The following is an 18595-nucleotide window of genomic DNA, read 5'->3' as shown; positions in this document are numbered from 1 at the left end:
TTGCCTGGCTGCCAGTTTATCTGTAGCTGGCCAAGTGTGCAATTTGAGCAAAGTTAATAATAAGATTGAAAGAAATATCTAATTATTCTTCATAACACAGTCGCTACTTAAATCTCATATCATCTGTAAACTTTTGCGTTACCAAGTCAGTGACTGACATATTTGTATCACATCCCAAAGAGCTCTGTTACCAGCCCACTACAGTGGAAAATAAAACCATATCAGCACTGGCTGGGCCGCATCAGCACGGAATCGAGCTGTTAAGCAGAATGGTTATGAGAACGGTTTGGCCCGACGGTGGAAAAGTGGCTATAGCCTGTCTCTGTCTTGATTGCCCAACCATGTCAGAGTAAAGGTGGTGCCAATTCAGATGAGAGTATTAATTTGTCTGTTTTCTAATGTACAATGTTGGCTATAAAAAATAGAATAACCAGGAACAAAGACTGGTATAAAGAAAGAATAAATATTTTGCTTTCTTGGTGGCACAGCACGTAAGAGCAGCCTAATTATAAGTGATAATGCATTGTCATGGAAGTTGTCATGTTGATTCAGTAGATATGGTGAGTTGATTCAGTGAAGTATTCCTTAGGCTGATTCAGTGGTCTGCTAGACTCTTTGGTGCATCATGCTGTATTAATGTTAATACACAATTCATGCCTACTAGAGGTGGGAGATATGACAAATCTTATTTCACAATATGAGTAATTTTTCACAATAAAATATTTAAGAACATATAGTTAGTTTTGTTATTTTATTTTATCTCTGTTATTAAAAATAAGAACAAAAATGCAAATAACAAACATTAGGACAAAGACAATATAAGAAAGATACAAATGAAAAACAGTGCCTTGTGTTTTTCAGGTACATTAGCTATCCAGTAAGAAATAATACAGAAATTGAATAATCAAATGTAAGAAATAAAACATTCAGGATCACATGCTGTCTAAGAGACAATTTTATATGTGCGCTCTTTGAGTGTGTGTCAGACAACATTTAATTTACCGCATTGAGCACTTTTTTGTGGCTTTAAACCTCTTTTTTAACATCAACCATGTCCTGTGCCTTTTCTCCTTTATGCATGTTTCTTACACACCGGGACGAATGTCGCGCGTGATTATCGCCAATGTGTGTGTGCACACCGACGCGAAAAACGGCAGGCGTCATTTTTTAAAAAAACGCCTCGGGTTCGTTTTTTTGGTTTGACGCGCCGCTTAAAGTTTGACGCGCGGCTTAAAGTTTTTAAAAAAAATTTGCTTAAAGTTTGCATGGCAGTATGATTGGAATGCAAAGTGCACAGTAATAATATGACTGTAATTTTGTCCTTTTTGTGCAAACTGTACATGTTTATTTACATTGAAGATTCATTTTATTAGAATTTATTGTGTATTAACATGCATAAATATTCAAGTGGAATGGAAAGATTTGTTCTGATAGTAGTTTACGTCAAACCTACAGCAAGTGTGTCAGTACAGATACTTTAATGCGTACAACTAAATTAATGCGTACAACTAAAAGAAGCTCTGAGATATTCTCTTTTATGAAAAGATTATTAGATTAATTAAAAAAATGTATAAATCAGATTAATCCCATCAATGAATATTTAACTAGTAGGTGGGTCGAAAGGTGAATAATCAAACGTCATGTTGAATGGGTGGTCTCTGTGCTTTCTGTAAGTATATAACAGAGTGATGAGCTCCAGGAGGCCAAACTGACAAGCATCCTTTTATGGATTTGTAATAGTTCTCTGATGAAGCATAGAGTCTACTCAAAATTGAGCTGTCGACAATATGTCTAACTGGGGTGCGACAAACACGGAAAATGAAACAATCCATTACTGCTTTCCGAACAACAATTTGTCTTGCACCAAAAATGTAAAATCTGGAGCCGAGTACATTATTGTGTACATATTCATTTCTACAATATCAGTATTCACTGTGTTTCTGAACTTGCTGGTGATCATCTCCATCGCTCACTTCAAACAGCTCCACACTCCAACCAATGTGCTGATCTTTTCTCTGGCAGTGGCTGATCTGATTGTGGGACTGATTCTTATGCCAGTACAGGGCATCAAATTGATTGAGCCATGCTGGTACTTCGGAGAAATATTTTGCTCAATATTTCCTTTTATTTTCTATGTGGTTGTTACAGCATCTCTTGGTAATTTGATTATTATATCTGTGGATCGTTACATTGCTGTGAATGACCCTTTGCGATATACATCAAGGGTAAATATTAACAGAGCAGTTTTTTCTATTGTTGTAAACTGGGTATTTTCGTGCATATATTCTTTTTTTCTTTTGTATGAGTCTTTACTCTATCCAGAGAAAAATTATACATGTATTGGAGAATGTGTACTTTTTATTAAGTTGGGATACATCATAACAGATGTCTTAGTTACTTTAGTGACACCTTGTTGTTTAATAATTTCTTTATATCTGAAAATCTGCTTTGTAGCAAAACATCAAGCTAAGCATATCAACTCACTTACAGACAAAAATGCCAAGTCAGAAAAAAAGGCTGCAAGAACCTTAGGTGTTGTTGTAATGGTTTATCTTCTATGTTGGATACCATATTATTTTGCTGCTCTTACTCTTGGGCAAGACACAGGTGACTCCTTTGTCATTAATTTAATGTATTGGATTTTATGCATGAATTCATGCATGAATCCACTTATTTATGCAATGTTTTATAGATGGTTTCGAATATCAGCAAAATACATTTTGACTCTGAAAATATTCGAACCTTCATCAGAATACTTCAACCTATTCCTGGAAGAGAAATGATCTCAAGCTGTTGCATGACTGTAAAGCCTGTAAAGCACACATAAAGGGTATATTTCAACCCAAAATGAAAATTATGTCATTTATTCACCCCCATGTTGTTCCAAACCTTTTTCTTCCCCGGAACATAAACCGCTTTAAGAAGTATATCATATTTTGAGAAATATCTCAGCATTCTTTAAAATATAATTATGTGTTCCATATGCGTACATTTAGAACAATGAGTTTGAGTAAATGATGATTTTTTGGTCATTTATCTCCTTAAGTTCACCTGTTTCCAAACAAGTAGTATCATCTTCATTGTGAAAGAAAAGATTATATCAATCTTTGTGTAGCATGTATGGTTTTGAAATGTCACTATCATTCTCCATTTGTTGTCTTAAAGTCCTTCAAATGACTAAGATCATCTAAAGAACTTCTTTCTAAGAATATACAAACTCAAAGAAAACTGATGTAAGCACAAATCTTGTTTAGACATAAAGAATATTGCTGCTAGTGTTAATCACAATGTAAATGTGTAGTGTCTAAATGGACTTTTTTAAAGTTAGTTTTGGTCTGTTTTACTCTGCAAAGGCCAAAGAACTGTGATAGTGTGATGGTGAAAAGTCACTTTGCTTTTTTTTCGTCATGTTCAAGTAGTGTTATATCAGTGATAATCTTTCATTAAGACTTCTCAGGTTTCAACACTAAAGATTAATTAAAATTTTTAATAAATGAGATCAAGACAAATGGGATGAAATGACTAAGGATTAGTTAGAGTGATGATATGGATAGTTTCCTGTTTTCCCAGTAGTGCCTGTGCTGTATTTAACTTATTTCAAGAGGTGATACTGTAATCAGTAAACCTAGATCTACTTTACAAATTAATTTTTGTTATTAAAAGTGAAGGTCTCCTTTAATTTAAACTGACCTAAAGTATATACACGTCATGGGAACTGATGAGGTTATTGTTATAGGTCAAATTATTGAATGACAAACAGTTGCTTTTATAGTTAATTAATTAATTTATTTTTATTTAAAAAACAACTGAATTAATGATTTCAAATGTTTGGAGTTTTAATGGTGCTTGTGAGTAAAAAGATATATATATTAATAAAAATGCCTAATAATTTAAATGATCAAATTTAACTATTAAATTTTCTCAGTTGATAATAAATAAAATCTGTTGAAACCTTAAAACCTTCAATACATTTGCATTTATAAAGCTTTTCCAGTAATTGTCTTGTCTTATGAAATGCCATATTGCAAATTTGACATTCATTTTATACACAAGAAGTACAATTGTACTTTCCCCAAATTTAGTTTTAATATGTATTCAAGTTACATAATCAGACTTCAATCATATTACATACAATCATAGTATTATTAGATCTGCAGACACTTGGGAAAGTATACATGTAATCTCTGGACACATTTGTAAATCTCTTGCCTGAAAAAAAAGTAGGCCTGTTGTGATTACTATATCGACTTGTCGCACGATATATGCACATGACCTCAATAAATTTTAGCGACGTGATATATTGCCTTATATGTTTACATAAAAAATGAATGTCACCAACATTTTAGTCAGTCATACTGCCTCTGTCATCTTGTCTACTCTCTGTGTCAGAGGTGAAAGCAAGGCTGAGGAAGCTCCTCCTCACACAAAGAGTGGACATGGACAGGTGAAGAAAAGGCATTATTCGAGGCATTATAGTGTTTTCCTGAGGACTACAGCCGCAATCCACTGTTCCAGTGCAAATATAAACGTTACAGTATGGAATAGCTCACCAGTAGCTTTGAAGCAGTTCACAGTGAATGTGTTTTTGCATTCCACTGCTCTGTTTTTCCATTGTTTTTCTATGTAAATGTGTGCTAGATGGACGTCTTTAAAGGGTTAGTTCACCCAAAAATGAAAATAATGTCATTTATTACTCACCCTCATGTCGTTCTACACCCGTAAGACCTTCGTTCATGTTCAGAACACAAATTAAGATATTTTTGATTAAATCCGATGGCTCAGCGAGCCTGCATAGACAGCAATGGTACTTCCTCTCTCAAGATCAAGATACACTTAATAATTTTCACTTGCCGTTGTGTAACAGAATATCCTCAAATATAAGGTTATGATTGTGATACAAGGAGACGCAAAGGACAAGATCAGGTCACTGGCTCTCCAGCCAAACTCATGTAAGGGCACTCTCCATAGCATACATCTGTTGTGTGAAAAGTGTCAAAATATTTATTATTACAATGGCAGTGTTGTAAGCTAAGGAACAAAACCAACAGAGAAAGATGATAATTAAAGTTTTAGTTGTGGTTATTTTCTGTGGGTACAGTAAAGGGTGACACACAGCCACATAACGATCAACAGAAATAAAAACTAAATTACTGAGAGATGCTGATAGGAGCAATCCAAGGATTTTTATAAACACTCCACACAATAGTCTCCAAAGTCTCCAAAGTACCAGCACATCTCAGTTATATTGATGGCCTCTTTGGGTATCACAATAAGTCCAATAAGCAGGTTGGCCACAGCCAGAGAGAGAATAATCAGGTTGGTTGGAGTGTGAAGCTTCTTGTAGTGAGAGATGGAGATGATCACCAGCAGGTTCAGAAACACAGTCCATGCTGACAGCAGTGATACAAACACATACATGATATTGTATTCATGTCTGGAGCATTTTTCTTGATACATGATGAGTTAATGGCAGGAAAGCAGTATTGAGTCTCATGATCCTCTGTTTCATAGGCCATGAGTGGTTTCTTCCTATTAGCAGTTTGTTCTGCCCTCTTTACTGTCCTTCCATTTATAGTGTCTGGATCAGACTGAATAACCCATCTACCGCCCACTCTGAAGTTCTATAATGGCATAGTAGTTTTTTTGTTGTTGTTTGTTTTACCATAAAAAAAAGAAAGAAAAAAAAAAGAAAGAAGATGGCGCAATGGTACTGTTAACTCAGACTACTCACTTACATTGAATTAAAGCATATAGAAATAGATAGAATAAATAGTTCCACAAATGACTGTGAAGCTTTATCAAAATTAGATGTGAAGACCTGGAACTGTAAAGGCCCTATTTTGGTTTTACTGGCATCTAGTAATCTCTTTTAAATGGGATACTCTGTCCATTTATTAAGAAACCCACTTGGCCTGGGAAGATTTTAATGCAGAATTAATGCAAAATGATATAGTATATGTAGGTGTTTCTTGTGAAGATTAGAATTTTTATGAAGAATGAAATTTTAAATGAAGGCTTTGTGATGTCGAGTAATGTGCAAGTAACAAATTGACACCTGCTAAATTTCAATTTTATTCCTTATTTAATGATTTGAACCTAATTAGAGATGCACATGTACATGGATGTTATAATTAGTTGATATAATATGAATAGCATCATGTATATGATCAGGATAATTAAGATTCCTGACAATTTGATAAAACATTAACATGTTTGTTTTGTTACATTTGCAAAAAGTTACATTTATTTATTTGGTACGTAGATTAGTTATGGATTATTTAGCCTATTAAAATAATCTAAAATAAGTTCTAAATGACAATATATGGTGCACTTTATAAGGAATTGCTTCACCAGTTTGAAGCACAAATTGTGTTAAAAATATCATGAATGACGATCTGTAAAAATATTAAGCCGAGAGGATGCTTGCTGAAATATTCTAAGAGTTATAATGTGTTTAACAGATTTTCTAAACCAGGGGTAAAATAAAGCATAGATAAGAGGATTCAGACATGAGTTAATGTATAAGACCCATATTAGACAATACAGTACAGTGGGTGGGATTGCTGTGTTTTCAGTTAGAGTCAAGATATAGTATGGAATCCAGCAAAGCAGATGAATTGCCACAATGATTCCTAATGTCAGAGCAGCTTTACTCTCAGATTTCCTCCTTATTGAACCTTCCATTACACATTTACCACCCTTTAGAGAGTTTATAACTTTCACTTGTTTTTGTGCGACATAAAATATCCTCAAATGTAAAGTTATGATCAGGGCACAAGGAAACAGGAAGGAAAATATTAAATCAATTGCTCTCCATTCAAATGTAAGCATAACATTACATTCACCATAACATGCATCTGTTCTGTGTGAGATACTTACTACAATTGCAATATTATAAGTTGAAGAAAAAAGCCAGCAAAAACAGACAATAATTATCATTCTAGTCATGGTTATTTTCTGTGGGTACAGTAAAGGGTGACAGATAGCCACATATCGATCAATAGCAATTAAAACTAAATTACTGAGAGATGCTGATAAAAGTAGTCCCATGATTAACATAAATAGTTTACAGAAAGTTTCTCCGAAGTACCAACACGTCTCAATCAACTTAATGGCCTCTATGGGTATCACAATAAGTCCAATAAGCAGGTCGGCCACAGCCAGAGAGAGAATAATCAGGTTGGTTGGAGTGTGAAGCTTCTTGTAGTGAGAGATGGAGATGATCACCAGCAGGTTCAGAAACACAGTCCATGCTGACAGAAGTGAAAAACACATGTACATGAAATAGTAATCATAACTGGAGCGTTTTCCCTTGAAACATGATGAGTTGATGGCAGGAAAGCAGTATTGAGTCTCATGATCCTCTGTCTCATAGGCCATGAGTGAGTCTCCTCCTGTTAGGAGTTTGTTCTGCTCTCCTTACTGTCCTTTCATTTATACAGTTGTTTGACAGACTGGCCAGCCCATCTACCTACCAATCTGATGCTGCAGCTTTCTTTTTTAAAACATGCACTTAATCAATCAATCCTTCCTTCCTTCCTTCCTTCCTTCCTTCCTTCCTTCCTTTTTTTTTTAAACATGCACTTAATCAATCAATCAATCCTTCCTTCCTTTCTTCCTTCCTTTTTTTTTTAAACATGCACTTAATCAATCATTTGGTTCCAAACCAGTATGCATTTCTTTCTTTTGCAGAACACAAAATATGTTGAACAATATTAGGAACCAAACAACTTTGGAGACCATTGACTTCCTTTGTATGGACAAAAACACACTTCTCAGTATATATTATTTTATGTTCCACAGATGAAAGAAAGTCATTCAGTTTTGGAATGACATGAGGCTGAGTAAATGTGTGTTCACACTTGTAGTCTGGTTCTCTTGGTTCTTTTGGTCCGGACCAAAAATGAAAATGCAGGGCTCGACAATAAGGACTGCCTAATGGATCATAGACTGCAGTGCTGCATCATAGGGGTATGCGATATATATCGTCTACGATAATATCGTAATTGTTGTTTTAACGTTCAGACATTATCGAGTATGTTTACAAAAACAAAACAAAAACACACACATATCATAACGATCATAACAGTCTAATACCTACAAAAAAAGTCAGTGGGAGCAAAATGAAGTACCAAACATGCTAGAAACACGTTAAATCATGCAACAATTGGCTAAGTGTTAATGTACAGGTGCTGGTCATATAATTAGAATATCATCAAAAAGTTCATTTTTTTATTATAAATTATTTTTAAAAATGAAACTTTCATATATTCTAGATTCCCTACATGTAAAGTAAAACATTTCAAAAGTTTTTTTTTAAAATTTTGATGATTAGAGCGTACAGCTCATGAAAGTCCAAAATCCAGTATTTCAAAATATTAGAATATTTCCTAAAATCAATCAAAAAATGGATTTGCAAAACAGAAAAGTTAAAGTTCTTTAAAGTATGTTCTTTTGTGCACTCAATACTTGATCGGCAGGACATATTACAGCAAATGACTTGCTCCTAGCACAAATTACTGCATCAGTGAAGTGTGGCATGGAAGTGATCAGCCTGTGGCACTGCTGAGGCACTATTGAGCCTTCAGATCATCTGTATATTGTTGAATCGACTGTTTCTCATCTTTCTCTTAAAAATATCCCATAGATTCAGGTCAGGCATATTGGCTGGCCAATAAAGCACAGTAATATCATGGTCAGCAAACCACTTGGAAGTGGTTTTTGCACTGTGGGCAGGTGCTAAAGTCCTGCTGGAAAAGGAAATCAGCATCTCCATAAAGCTTGTCAGCAGATGGAAGCATAAAGTGCTTCAAAATCTCCTGGAAGATGGCTGCATTGACTTTGCACTTGATAAAACACAATGGACCAACACCAGCAGACGTCACGCCCCCCCCAAATCATTATTGACTTCAGAAACTTCACACTAGACTTCAAGCAGTTTGGATTCTGTGCCTCTCCAGTCTTCCTTCAGACTCTGGGACCATGATTTCAACATGAAATGCAAAATTTACTTTTATCTGAAAAGAGGACTTTCGACCACTGTTCACTGTCCAGTTCTTTTTCTCCTTAGCCCAGGTAAGATGCTTCTGACATTGTCTCTGGTTCAGAAGTGGCTTGGTAGTCCTTTTCCTGAAGATGTCTGAGTGTGGTGACTCTTGATGTGCTGACTCCGGCTTCATTCTACTCATTGTGAAGCTCTCCCAAGTGTTTGAATCGGCTTTACTTGACAGTATTGTCAAGCTTGCGGTCATCCCTGTTGCTTGTGCACCTTTGCCTACCCAATTTCTTCCTTCCAGTCAACTTTGCATTTAATATGCTTTGATATTTCACTCTGTAAACAGCCACCCCATTCAGTAATGACCTTCTGTGACTTACTCTCTTTGTGGAGGGTGTCAATGATTGTCTCCTGGACCATTGCCAAGTCAGCAGTCTTCCCCATTAGTGTGGTTTCAAAAAACAAAAGATACCCGGATTTTATACTGTAGGGATGGTCATTTAATGAAACTCAAATGTAAATATTCTAATATTTTGAGATACTGGATTTTGGACTTTCATTAGCTGTACGCTCTAATCAACAAATTTACAAAAAAAAACTTTTGAAATGTTTTACTTTACATGTAGGGAATCTAGAATATATGAAAATTTCATTTTTTAAAATAATTTACAATAAAAAAATGAACTTTTTCACGATATTCTAATTATATGACCAGCACCTGTATATGCGATTAACACCACAAAACAGGAAGTTGTTGTAACTCAGGCATACATGACAATATTCAGTTATAGTAATGGCGCCACCCACTGGCAACAGGAAGTGATGTGTTTACCACCGTGATGCACTACTAGCAACATACTAAAATATTCAATGTGCTAAACATGCTAGCAACACTTAGCTGAGTGCTAAAGCATGCTATTATTGTCATGAAAAAGGAAGTTGTTGTAACTCAAGCATACATTGTCCAATCTGCCTCAAAATTCATATTTGATAAGTGCCCTGGCCTGAAGACAACTACACAGCAAAATTTAGTTATAGTCATATCACCACCATATGGTAGCATGAAGTGTGGCAAATACAAATGACTGATGTAGTCGTCCTATATTTATATACTGAAATGCATATTGCCCACCGTGCTCTGTTTTCCTAAAGCCACCGGGTGGCGGTGGCATGGGTGCAAGGGCCCTTTCATTGCTGCTTGCAGCTTTAATTTCAATTGTATCTATCTTTGTTTTATTATATAAGTCATATAATATTATATAAGTCACTGGTCATCAGCAGGTGTGGCAGAAAGTTTTTTTTCTTTTACTATGCTTGAATTTGTTTATGAACAGCCAAAACTGTTCATAATGTGGACATGTTGCAAAGTTTTTTTGATATGAGATGAGTAGTGATGTTTGTAAATGCCTTAATGTTGGGCTTGGCATTAATTGATTATGAACCACTAGATATATAAGGCCAGAGATGCCACATGATTCCCGTTGTTCTTCACGGGACTAAAGTAAGAGCCTTTCAGTTAGTAGATCAAAGCCTTAAACATTAGGCAGTGACCCCTCATGATTAGATGAAATGAACATCTGAGTAAATCAATTACAGTACACTCTGAAGACCAATTATGGTTATGGCATGTTATTTACAAAATGTGCCCCTGAGGGTGCTTTTAAAATCTCTGCTGATTACAGAGATGATCCTTAACTGAACCATTCATTAAAAGTGTGAAAAACATGGGCAAACACACATAACAGACTGATGCAACAGCTTTTCTTTGTTGATGAGTCATGGGTCAGTGACCTGACCTACCACTTTTGATTAACTGAATTTAATGTATCCATGCAAATAAATGTCAAATGAAGTTAAACAACCAAACTAACAAAGTGTGAAATCTGTGAGATACAAAAAAAAAGAATGTCTCCATAAATTAATTTTAGCATTTATTATTTTTCTGTCATGAAAATGTTTCCACCATTTTGAATTTTCAGAAAAACCTACTTTTTCAAACTCCTTATAGATGGTTTGTCTGATTTTCACAAAAATTGAATCATATCATCTTCAGACTTTGCTTGCAAAAAGTTTTTAAAGCTTTTTGATAAACCCAACTGTTCTCGAGTAATGCGTGGCCGAATATGACGAAGAGCATGTCAAATTGGATCGAGTCTTGATACATGTCATCACAAGCATGACCAGAGGCTACATGCAGCGTTTCGGCACAGTGAAAGAAAACTATTTTTTGCTAATAACTTCTGAACGGTTTGCTTAAAAATGTCGGCCATTTTGGGTGTCGGCCATTTTTTATTTTGTCATAAAATGCTGTATTTTATGAATGCATACCATTCCCTGAAGGTATTCAAAAAGGTTTGGAACAGCGCCACCTTCTGGTCAAAAAAATAAATAAATAAACCTTTTAAATAATTTTGCCTATTTTAATGAAACTGGCCTTTATAGATTCTTTGAGTTATACCAAGAACAATGATACCAGTTATACCATATTTCGTCGAACTTGCTCTCCACCATGTTGAATTTTTTTGAAAACCCACTTTTCTAAGATCCTTCTAGACCTTTGGTCCGATTTTCACCAAAATCAGCTCAGACCATCTTCAGCCCATGTCGGCAAAAAGTTGTCAAAAGCTTTTTGATTGACCAAACCGTTCTCAAACAATGCATGAACAAATTTGATGGCATGGGGTCAAGCTGATTCTGAAGCTGTAACTCTGCGGTGCTTTGGCATATTTACAGCAAACTTTGTACGAGTCATTGTCTTCTCACACTGACCACAACATCAATTTGGTAACAGCGTCACCTATTGGTCAAAAGTAATAAGCAAGTTAATTATATTACAGTGACTGTATTTGTGATTTTTCAGCCATTTTGACTAAATTAATCTAAAAACGTCTGTAGTTACAGTTTTTCTGAAACTCCCAGCCATACTTGCATGTCTCATTGTTCCTTTTTGGCCCTGATAATTGCTGCTTGCAGTCTTTTTTTATTATAATTACTAAATAAAATTATTATACAAAATAAGAAATATTGCTATTGTAATAACACTATAACATCATGGCATCATCTTTTTGTAGATAATTTATTCAGTTACCTTTCTTCCAGTATATGCGATTCAGAATAGCCAACTGCTCTAGACTCTAATTTTCCTAATTATTTAAAAAAAGTCCATTTAATATGATTGTTGTTGTTATATTGTGTGGAACAGTGGATCCACAATGATTGACATCCAAGTTTTATGACATCCAAGTACCACCTAGTCACCACAACTGTTTGTTCTATTTATTTTTTCAGCATAGGGCAAGAAATCTCTTTGAGAGCAAGCCTAAAGGGTTAGTTGACCCCAAAAATGAAAAGTCTGTCATCATTCACTCCCCCTTATGTTGTTTCAAACTTGACTTTTGTAATACAAAAGATATTTTGAAAAGTAATTTTTTCCCCCGTACAATGAATGTCAGTCGGTCGAATGTTGTTTAAGCCTCAGGGTTCTTCATATTGTCTTTTGTGTGAATGATGACAGAATTTTCATTTTTGGGTGAACTCTCTGTATAGAGTGTGAGAATTAAAGAAACAATGCCATATTTTGATTAATACCAATATACTTGTAGTTTAGGTCAGGCTGGCTAACCCGTCTACTGCCCACTCTGATGCAACATAGCAGTTTAGTAAATGTTTATTATTTTTTTGATTAATTAACCAAACAATTGTTCTATCAGCTGATGGCTCAGACTCATATATGCGTCTTCTTTACATTTAATTAAAAATTTAATATAGATTACATCTTTTCTCTTTAATTATTTTAAAATCCATTTTAAAGAAAATGATTATAATAAATATGATACAGGTCAGTGGCATCTTTCTCATTCAGTTAACCAGTAGTAATTTATGCTAGTGAAATGTATTCATATACCAAAATAAATACAACATTACATTGAGCTTAAAGGGTTTGTTCACCCAAAAATGAAAATAATGTCATATATTACTCACCCTCATGTCATTCTACAGCCGTAAGACCTTCGTTCATCTTCTGAATACAAATTAAGATATTGTTGATATTGTTTAGTAGCTTTATGGACCTTGAGAGTTTGAATGGCTTTGCTCTCAATAGAGGCCTCACTGAGCCATCGGATTTCATGAACAATATCTTAATTTGTGTTTCGAAGATGAACGAGGTCTTACGGGTGTGGAACGACATGAGGGTGAGTAATAAATGACATTATTTTCATTTTTTGGGTGAACTAACCCTTTAAAGTTTTTCTACAGATGTGCAAATGATCATAGTTACTAAGCTAACATTTCATAGATTGGAGAAGTACATATATATTTTCTAACATAGTTCTGAACTTAGTTCTGAACGTAGTTCTCAGCAAATAAATATATCATTCACTAATTAATGAATCATATAACTTTTGTGCTATCAGATTCACTCAAAGCAGATCTTAATATTGATCCACAGGGTTAGGGCTAGAGTTAGGGTTTTCTCTTATGATTCCTTGTATAACATCATAGGATTGTGATTAATGAACTGGCACAACTTCTATTCTTACGATTTTTTTCCCATTGAGGAGAAATGAATGTCAGTAAATCCTATTCATTATTATGGTCAAGTCAAAAAGATATTATGCTGGCTTGAATATTTTAAGAGTTAAAATGTGTTTAACTGACATTTTAAACCAGGGGTAAAAGAAAGCATAGATAAGAGGATTCAGACCTGAGTTAATATACAAAATCCATAATAATATATAGGCTGTGGTAGAAGCCATTTCTGTGTTTTCTGTTAGGGACAAAATAAAGAAAGGAATCCAACAAAATAGATAAACTGTGACAATGATTCCTAATGTGAGAGCAGCTTTTCTTTCAGATTTCCTCCTCACTGAACCTTCAGTTACATGTTTTCCAGTCTTCACCAGAGAGTTTATAACTTTCACTTGCTGATGTGCAACATAAAATATTCTCAAATATAAAGTTATGATCAGGGTACAAGGAAACAAGAAAGACAAGAACAGATCAGAGACTGACCAGTCAAAAGTAATCATAATTGTACATTCTCCATAACATGCATACTTTTTGTGTGAGACACTCATAACTATTGCAGTGTTATACACTGAAGAGCAAACCCAGAAAATACAGACAATAATTAAAGTTTTAGTTGTGGTTATTTTCTGTGGGTACAGAAAAGGGTGACACACAGCCACATAACGATCAACAGCAACTAAAACTAAATTACTGAGAGATGCTGAGAAGAGAAGTCCCATGATTATTAAAAACAGTCTGCAGAAAGTGTCTCCAAAGTACCAGCATGTTTCAATCAGCCTGGTGGCCTCTAAGGGCATGACAATAAGTCCAATAAGCAGGTCAGCCACAGCCAGAGAGAGAATAATCAGGTTGGTTGGAGTGTGAAGCTGCTTGAAATGAGAGATGGAGATGATCACCAGCAGGTTCAGAAACACAGTCCATGCTGACAGCAATGAAAAAAACACATACATGAAATTATATTCATGTCTGGAGCGTTTTTCCTTGATACATGATGAGTTGATGGCAGGAAAGCAGTATTGAGTCTCATGATCCTCTGTCTCATAGGCCATGATTGAGTCTCCTCCTGTTAGGAGTTTGTTCTGCTCTCCTTACTGTCCTTTCATTTATACAGTGACTGATCAGACTGGCCAACCCATCTACCGCCCACTATGATGATATCTAATGATATCATTTTACATGTACATCTTTTTAAGTATACATACACTGTATATACATACAAACATATATATACTGTGTATATATATATATATATCTTTCGTTACGTAAAAATAAATTAGAATTTTACATTTACAAATACATTTAAACCAAACTTGGCTATTATCAAAAGTGCAATTTGTTTTAAATTGTTCATATGAACACATTTTTTATCACAAAAATATCCTTCACATTTAGTCAGTATTCTGTCATGTCATACTAATTCATTTGAGTATGAATATATGTCAGAGCATTTCAGGCAAAATATTATCAAGTGAATTTGTTACTATTTCATTAGATATAACTGGACTACAAGGTTAGAGATGCATTATGTGAATGCTTGACTAAAGAGATGTGTCTTTAATCTAGATTTACTCAGAGAGTTTGTCTGAGCCCAAACATTATCAGGAAGGCTATTCCAGAGTTTAGAAGCAAAAAGGCAAAAAACCCTACCTCCTTTTGTAGACTTTTATTTCATGGGTACTATCAATACTCCAGAGTTTTAATATAGCGTGATAGAAGATTGTTATAGAGATGATAAAATTGGAGTATATTATCTTATTTTCTTCACTTGTGGTTGGTTTGATGTAGTTTTGTATGCTCTTCATGTTCTATAGCAGTAAACGACTGCTATTTTTCTTAGAATACAAGGTTAAATGTGTCAATCAACAAAAACAAAAGCCACTATGTAGGGTGATCAGAGATTTCTTTTCATTTTATTATTAAATTGCTCATATAGCACGCTTAGCCAGCTAAAGATAAATTGGTAGCCAGGCAACAGACAAGTGAACACTCCTGAGTTGCGACGTCACTTCACGCATTCTAGCTGCACGGTTAGCCAACCATGCTGAGAATTGTAATCGTGCCGTGCCGTACCAGGCTTAAGTGGAAATACAACTGGAGCTGTTCCTTAACGTTCTCACCATTTGACCCAATGGTGGAAAAGCGTTTAGTATTCGTCATTTATTAATTTTTTTGTGATGGGGCTAGTGAATTTTGGCAGGGCAAGTAATCTGAACCTTACCATAAAGCCCTGCAAAAGTTTATTTACTGTCATTTGTGCTGTGCATTGAGGTATGTGAATAATTGTGTTAAAAATAACTACAATTCTTAGCGAATAATTAGAATGAAAATTCCATGTAAATGGGTGACAAGGTTTGCTTGGGTCATGTAAACATTGTACTGCGATTAAGTCCATACTCTGATTATTGGAAATAATCACATTATTGGTGCACATGTAAACGTAGTCACTGAATGCTATTAATATTTAAATAGTAGGTGGGTTTAATGTAGTATAAACAAACCTCACATTTCATTGGATGTCCCTTTTTTCTGTACATATATATTGAGTCAAGTCAGTGAAGGAAGACAGTAAGTCAAACTGACAGCTTGAACATTGTACCACAGCTTCAAAGTGGTCTGTTGATGAGGATGTATTCAACTTTGAAAATGTTTGACTCGAGAATTATGGAGCACAACAGGCAAAGAATACAGTATTGCTTTCCAGACAACAATTCATCATGTTTCAAAGATATCAAACCTGAAGTGGAGTATGTTATTTTGTATATTTTCATTTCTTTAGCATCAGTGTTCACTGTGTTTCTGAACCTGCTGGTGATCTTCTCCATCTCTCACTTCAAGCAGCTCCACACTCCAACCAACCTGCTCATTCTCTCTCTGGCTGTGGCTGACCTGATTGTGGGACTGATTGTTATACCAATAATGGGCATCAGATTCATAGAATCATGCTGGTACTTTGGAGAGACATTTTGTTCTTTATTTTTATTTATTGTTTTTGTGGTTGTTTCAGCATCTCTTGGTAATTTAGTCTTTATATCTATAGATCGTTACATTGCTGTGAGTGACCCTTTGAGATACACAGTAAGGGTCACAACTGATAAAGTTGTTTTTTGCATTATTATAAACTGGCTGTGTTCAAGCATATATTCTGTCATTATTTTATATAATACTATGTTTTACCCAGAGACACACGACAGGTGTTATGGAGAATGTACAGTTTCTTTTAAATTTGAACATGTTGTCACAGACCTCATAGTCACTTTTGTTGCCCCTTCTTCTGTGATCATGTCTATATATGTGAAAATCTTCTGTGTTGCAAAGCATCAGGCCAAGGTTGTAAATTCTGTCACAGGTGTCAGCAGGTCACAAAGAAAGGCAGCAAAAACTTTGGGTATTGTTGTAATGGTTTACTTTATGTGTTGGATACCATACTATATTGTCATCCTTATTGAAGGAAATGAGTCAACAGAATCAGTTGAATTTAATGTAACATGTTGGATTGTGTACATGAATTCCTGTATGAATCCACTTATCTATGCTCTGTTTTATAAATGGTTTAGAATATCAGCTAAACACATTGTGACTTTAAATATATTCAAACCATCATCAGAATATTTCAGTATTTTCCAGGAGGATAAATGATCAATTTATATAACATATACATATACATGTGTGTGTGTGTGTGTATATATATATATATATATATATATATATATATATATTATTTATAACTTTGTATTCTATGCTGTTTGTATACTTTTAGAATTTAAATACTTTTAGAAGTAGTATAGCATGTCACACTGCTTGAAATTTCATGCCAATTACCCACGTAACTTTTTTATAAATGTTTATTCAAAATCAATAAACTTCAACAAAATCAATATAAACAAACAGTGGGGCAACCTGTGCAAATTTGGAAAAACATCTGTGAAAATAAATGTGAAAAAAGTAAAGTTCACATTAAATGAAATAATTTAAATAGGGACTATAGAAACATAGCACTTAAAATATATATTAAGAATAATAAATATAAATTTAAGTAATAACTGTATATGCAGACCTGTTAAAGAGCAGAAAGGTTTGTTTGACACAAAGACTTGCACACTCTTTGTGTCTCCACATTGGCAGTGTCTGATATTTTCCCCTCGTCTTATTCTTGAGAAAACTAGACACATTTTGTGCTATGAGTGCTATTTCTGTTGTGGAAAAAAAAGCTGTTTAACACTGAACAGACTGAAAGACGCAAATAGACCCAAAGTAAGCTTTTCATGATTTTTTTCCCAGCATTTCTGTCAGACTATAGCTCAGTTTCCACTGCAGGAACTTTCCCCAGGAACTAGGGACTTTGGGGTGGTACTCGGTGTGTTTCGACCGCAGGAATCAGGGTCTAAATAAAGTTTCAGGTAAAAATTCCCCTCTGAAAAAGTCCCTGCTCGTGAGGTAGTACTTTTTCAAAGTTCAGGTACTTTCGGGGGTGGGACTTGGGCACTGAACATGCTGATTGGTTGAGTTCACACAGCATTTTGATTGGCTGACTCCACGCAGAATTTTATTTTAACCACCATTTTTAAAAGTCTGTTTACGCTCAGCGCTTCTAGGTTCTACATCAGAACAGCGACTCATTATTGGCCAACACTGTACACATGACCACCACGACGCATACGCGTGATGTTGACGCAGGAGCTGGCCAATAATGAGTCTGCGTTCTGACGTAGAACCCAGAAGGGCTGAACGTGAACAGCATAGGAGACTGACAGGGAAGAGACACATTTGTTGAATAAAGTTGTTATTTTTGTTTTGTTTTTGCACACAAAAAGTATTCTTGTCGCTTTATAAAATTAAGGTTGAACCACTGTAGTCACATGGACTATTTTAACAATGTCTTTACTACCATTCTGAGCCTTGCCAGTGGTAGTTAAATTGCTGTCTATGGAGGAGTCAGAGAGCTCTTGGATTTCATCAAAAATATCTTAATTTATGTTCTGAAGATGAACGAAGGTCTTACAGGTGTGGAACAACATGAGGGTAATTAATGACAGAATTTTCATTTTTGGGTGAACTAACCCTTTAAAGCCT

The 18595-nt window shown here is 34.9% G+C and overlaps 3 protein-coding genes across 3 annotated transcripts; 1 reads left to right on the top strand and 2 right to left on the bottom strand.

The window, feature by feature from the left end:
* The first annotated feature begins 1787 nt into the window (after window positions 1–1787).
* On the top strand, window positions 1788–2783 carry LOC127520951 (trace amine-associated receptor 13c-like). Its single transcript, XM_051909712.1, has one exon. The coding sequence runs from the start codon at window positions 1788–1790 to the stop codon at window positions 2781–2783; it is 996 nt and encodes a 331-aa protein (XP_051765672.1).
* A 3598-nt stretch (window positions 2784–6381) lies between these two features.
* LOC127520359 (trace amine-associated receptor 13c-like) lies at window positions 6382–7275 on the bottom strand. The gene has a single exon (XM_051908342.1). The coding sequence runs from the start codon at window positions 7273–7275 to the stop codon at window positions 6382–6384; it is 894 nt and encodes a 297-aa protein (XP_051764302.1).
* Window positions 7276–13608: 6333 nt separating this feature from the next.
* On the bottom strand, window positions 13609–14574 carry LOC127520358 (trace amine-associated receptor 13c-like). The gene is made up of 2 exons (XM_051908341.1): window positions 14513–14574; window positions 13609–14401 (listed from the first exon to the last, which is right to left on the bottom strand). Exons 1-2 carry the CDS (start codon window positions 14572–14574, stop codon window positions 13609–13611), a joined length of 855 nt encoding a protein of 284 aa, XP_051764301.1.
* Between the last annotated feature and the right edge of the window lie 4021 nt (window positions 14575–18595).

The sequence above is a fragment of the Ctenopharyngodon idella genome, chromosome 10 (assembly GCF_019924925.1).
Source record: "Ctenopharyngodon idella isolate HZGC_01 chromosome 10, HZGC01, whole genome shotgun sequence".
Classification (NCBI taxonomy): Eukaryota; Metazoa; Chordata; class Actinopteri; order Cypriniformes; family Xenocyprididae; genus Ctenopharyngodon; species Ctenopharyngodon idella.
The sequence above is the reverse complement of the archived record's forward strand: the minus strand, read 5'-3'. Positions and strand labels throughout refer to the sequence as shown.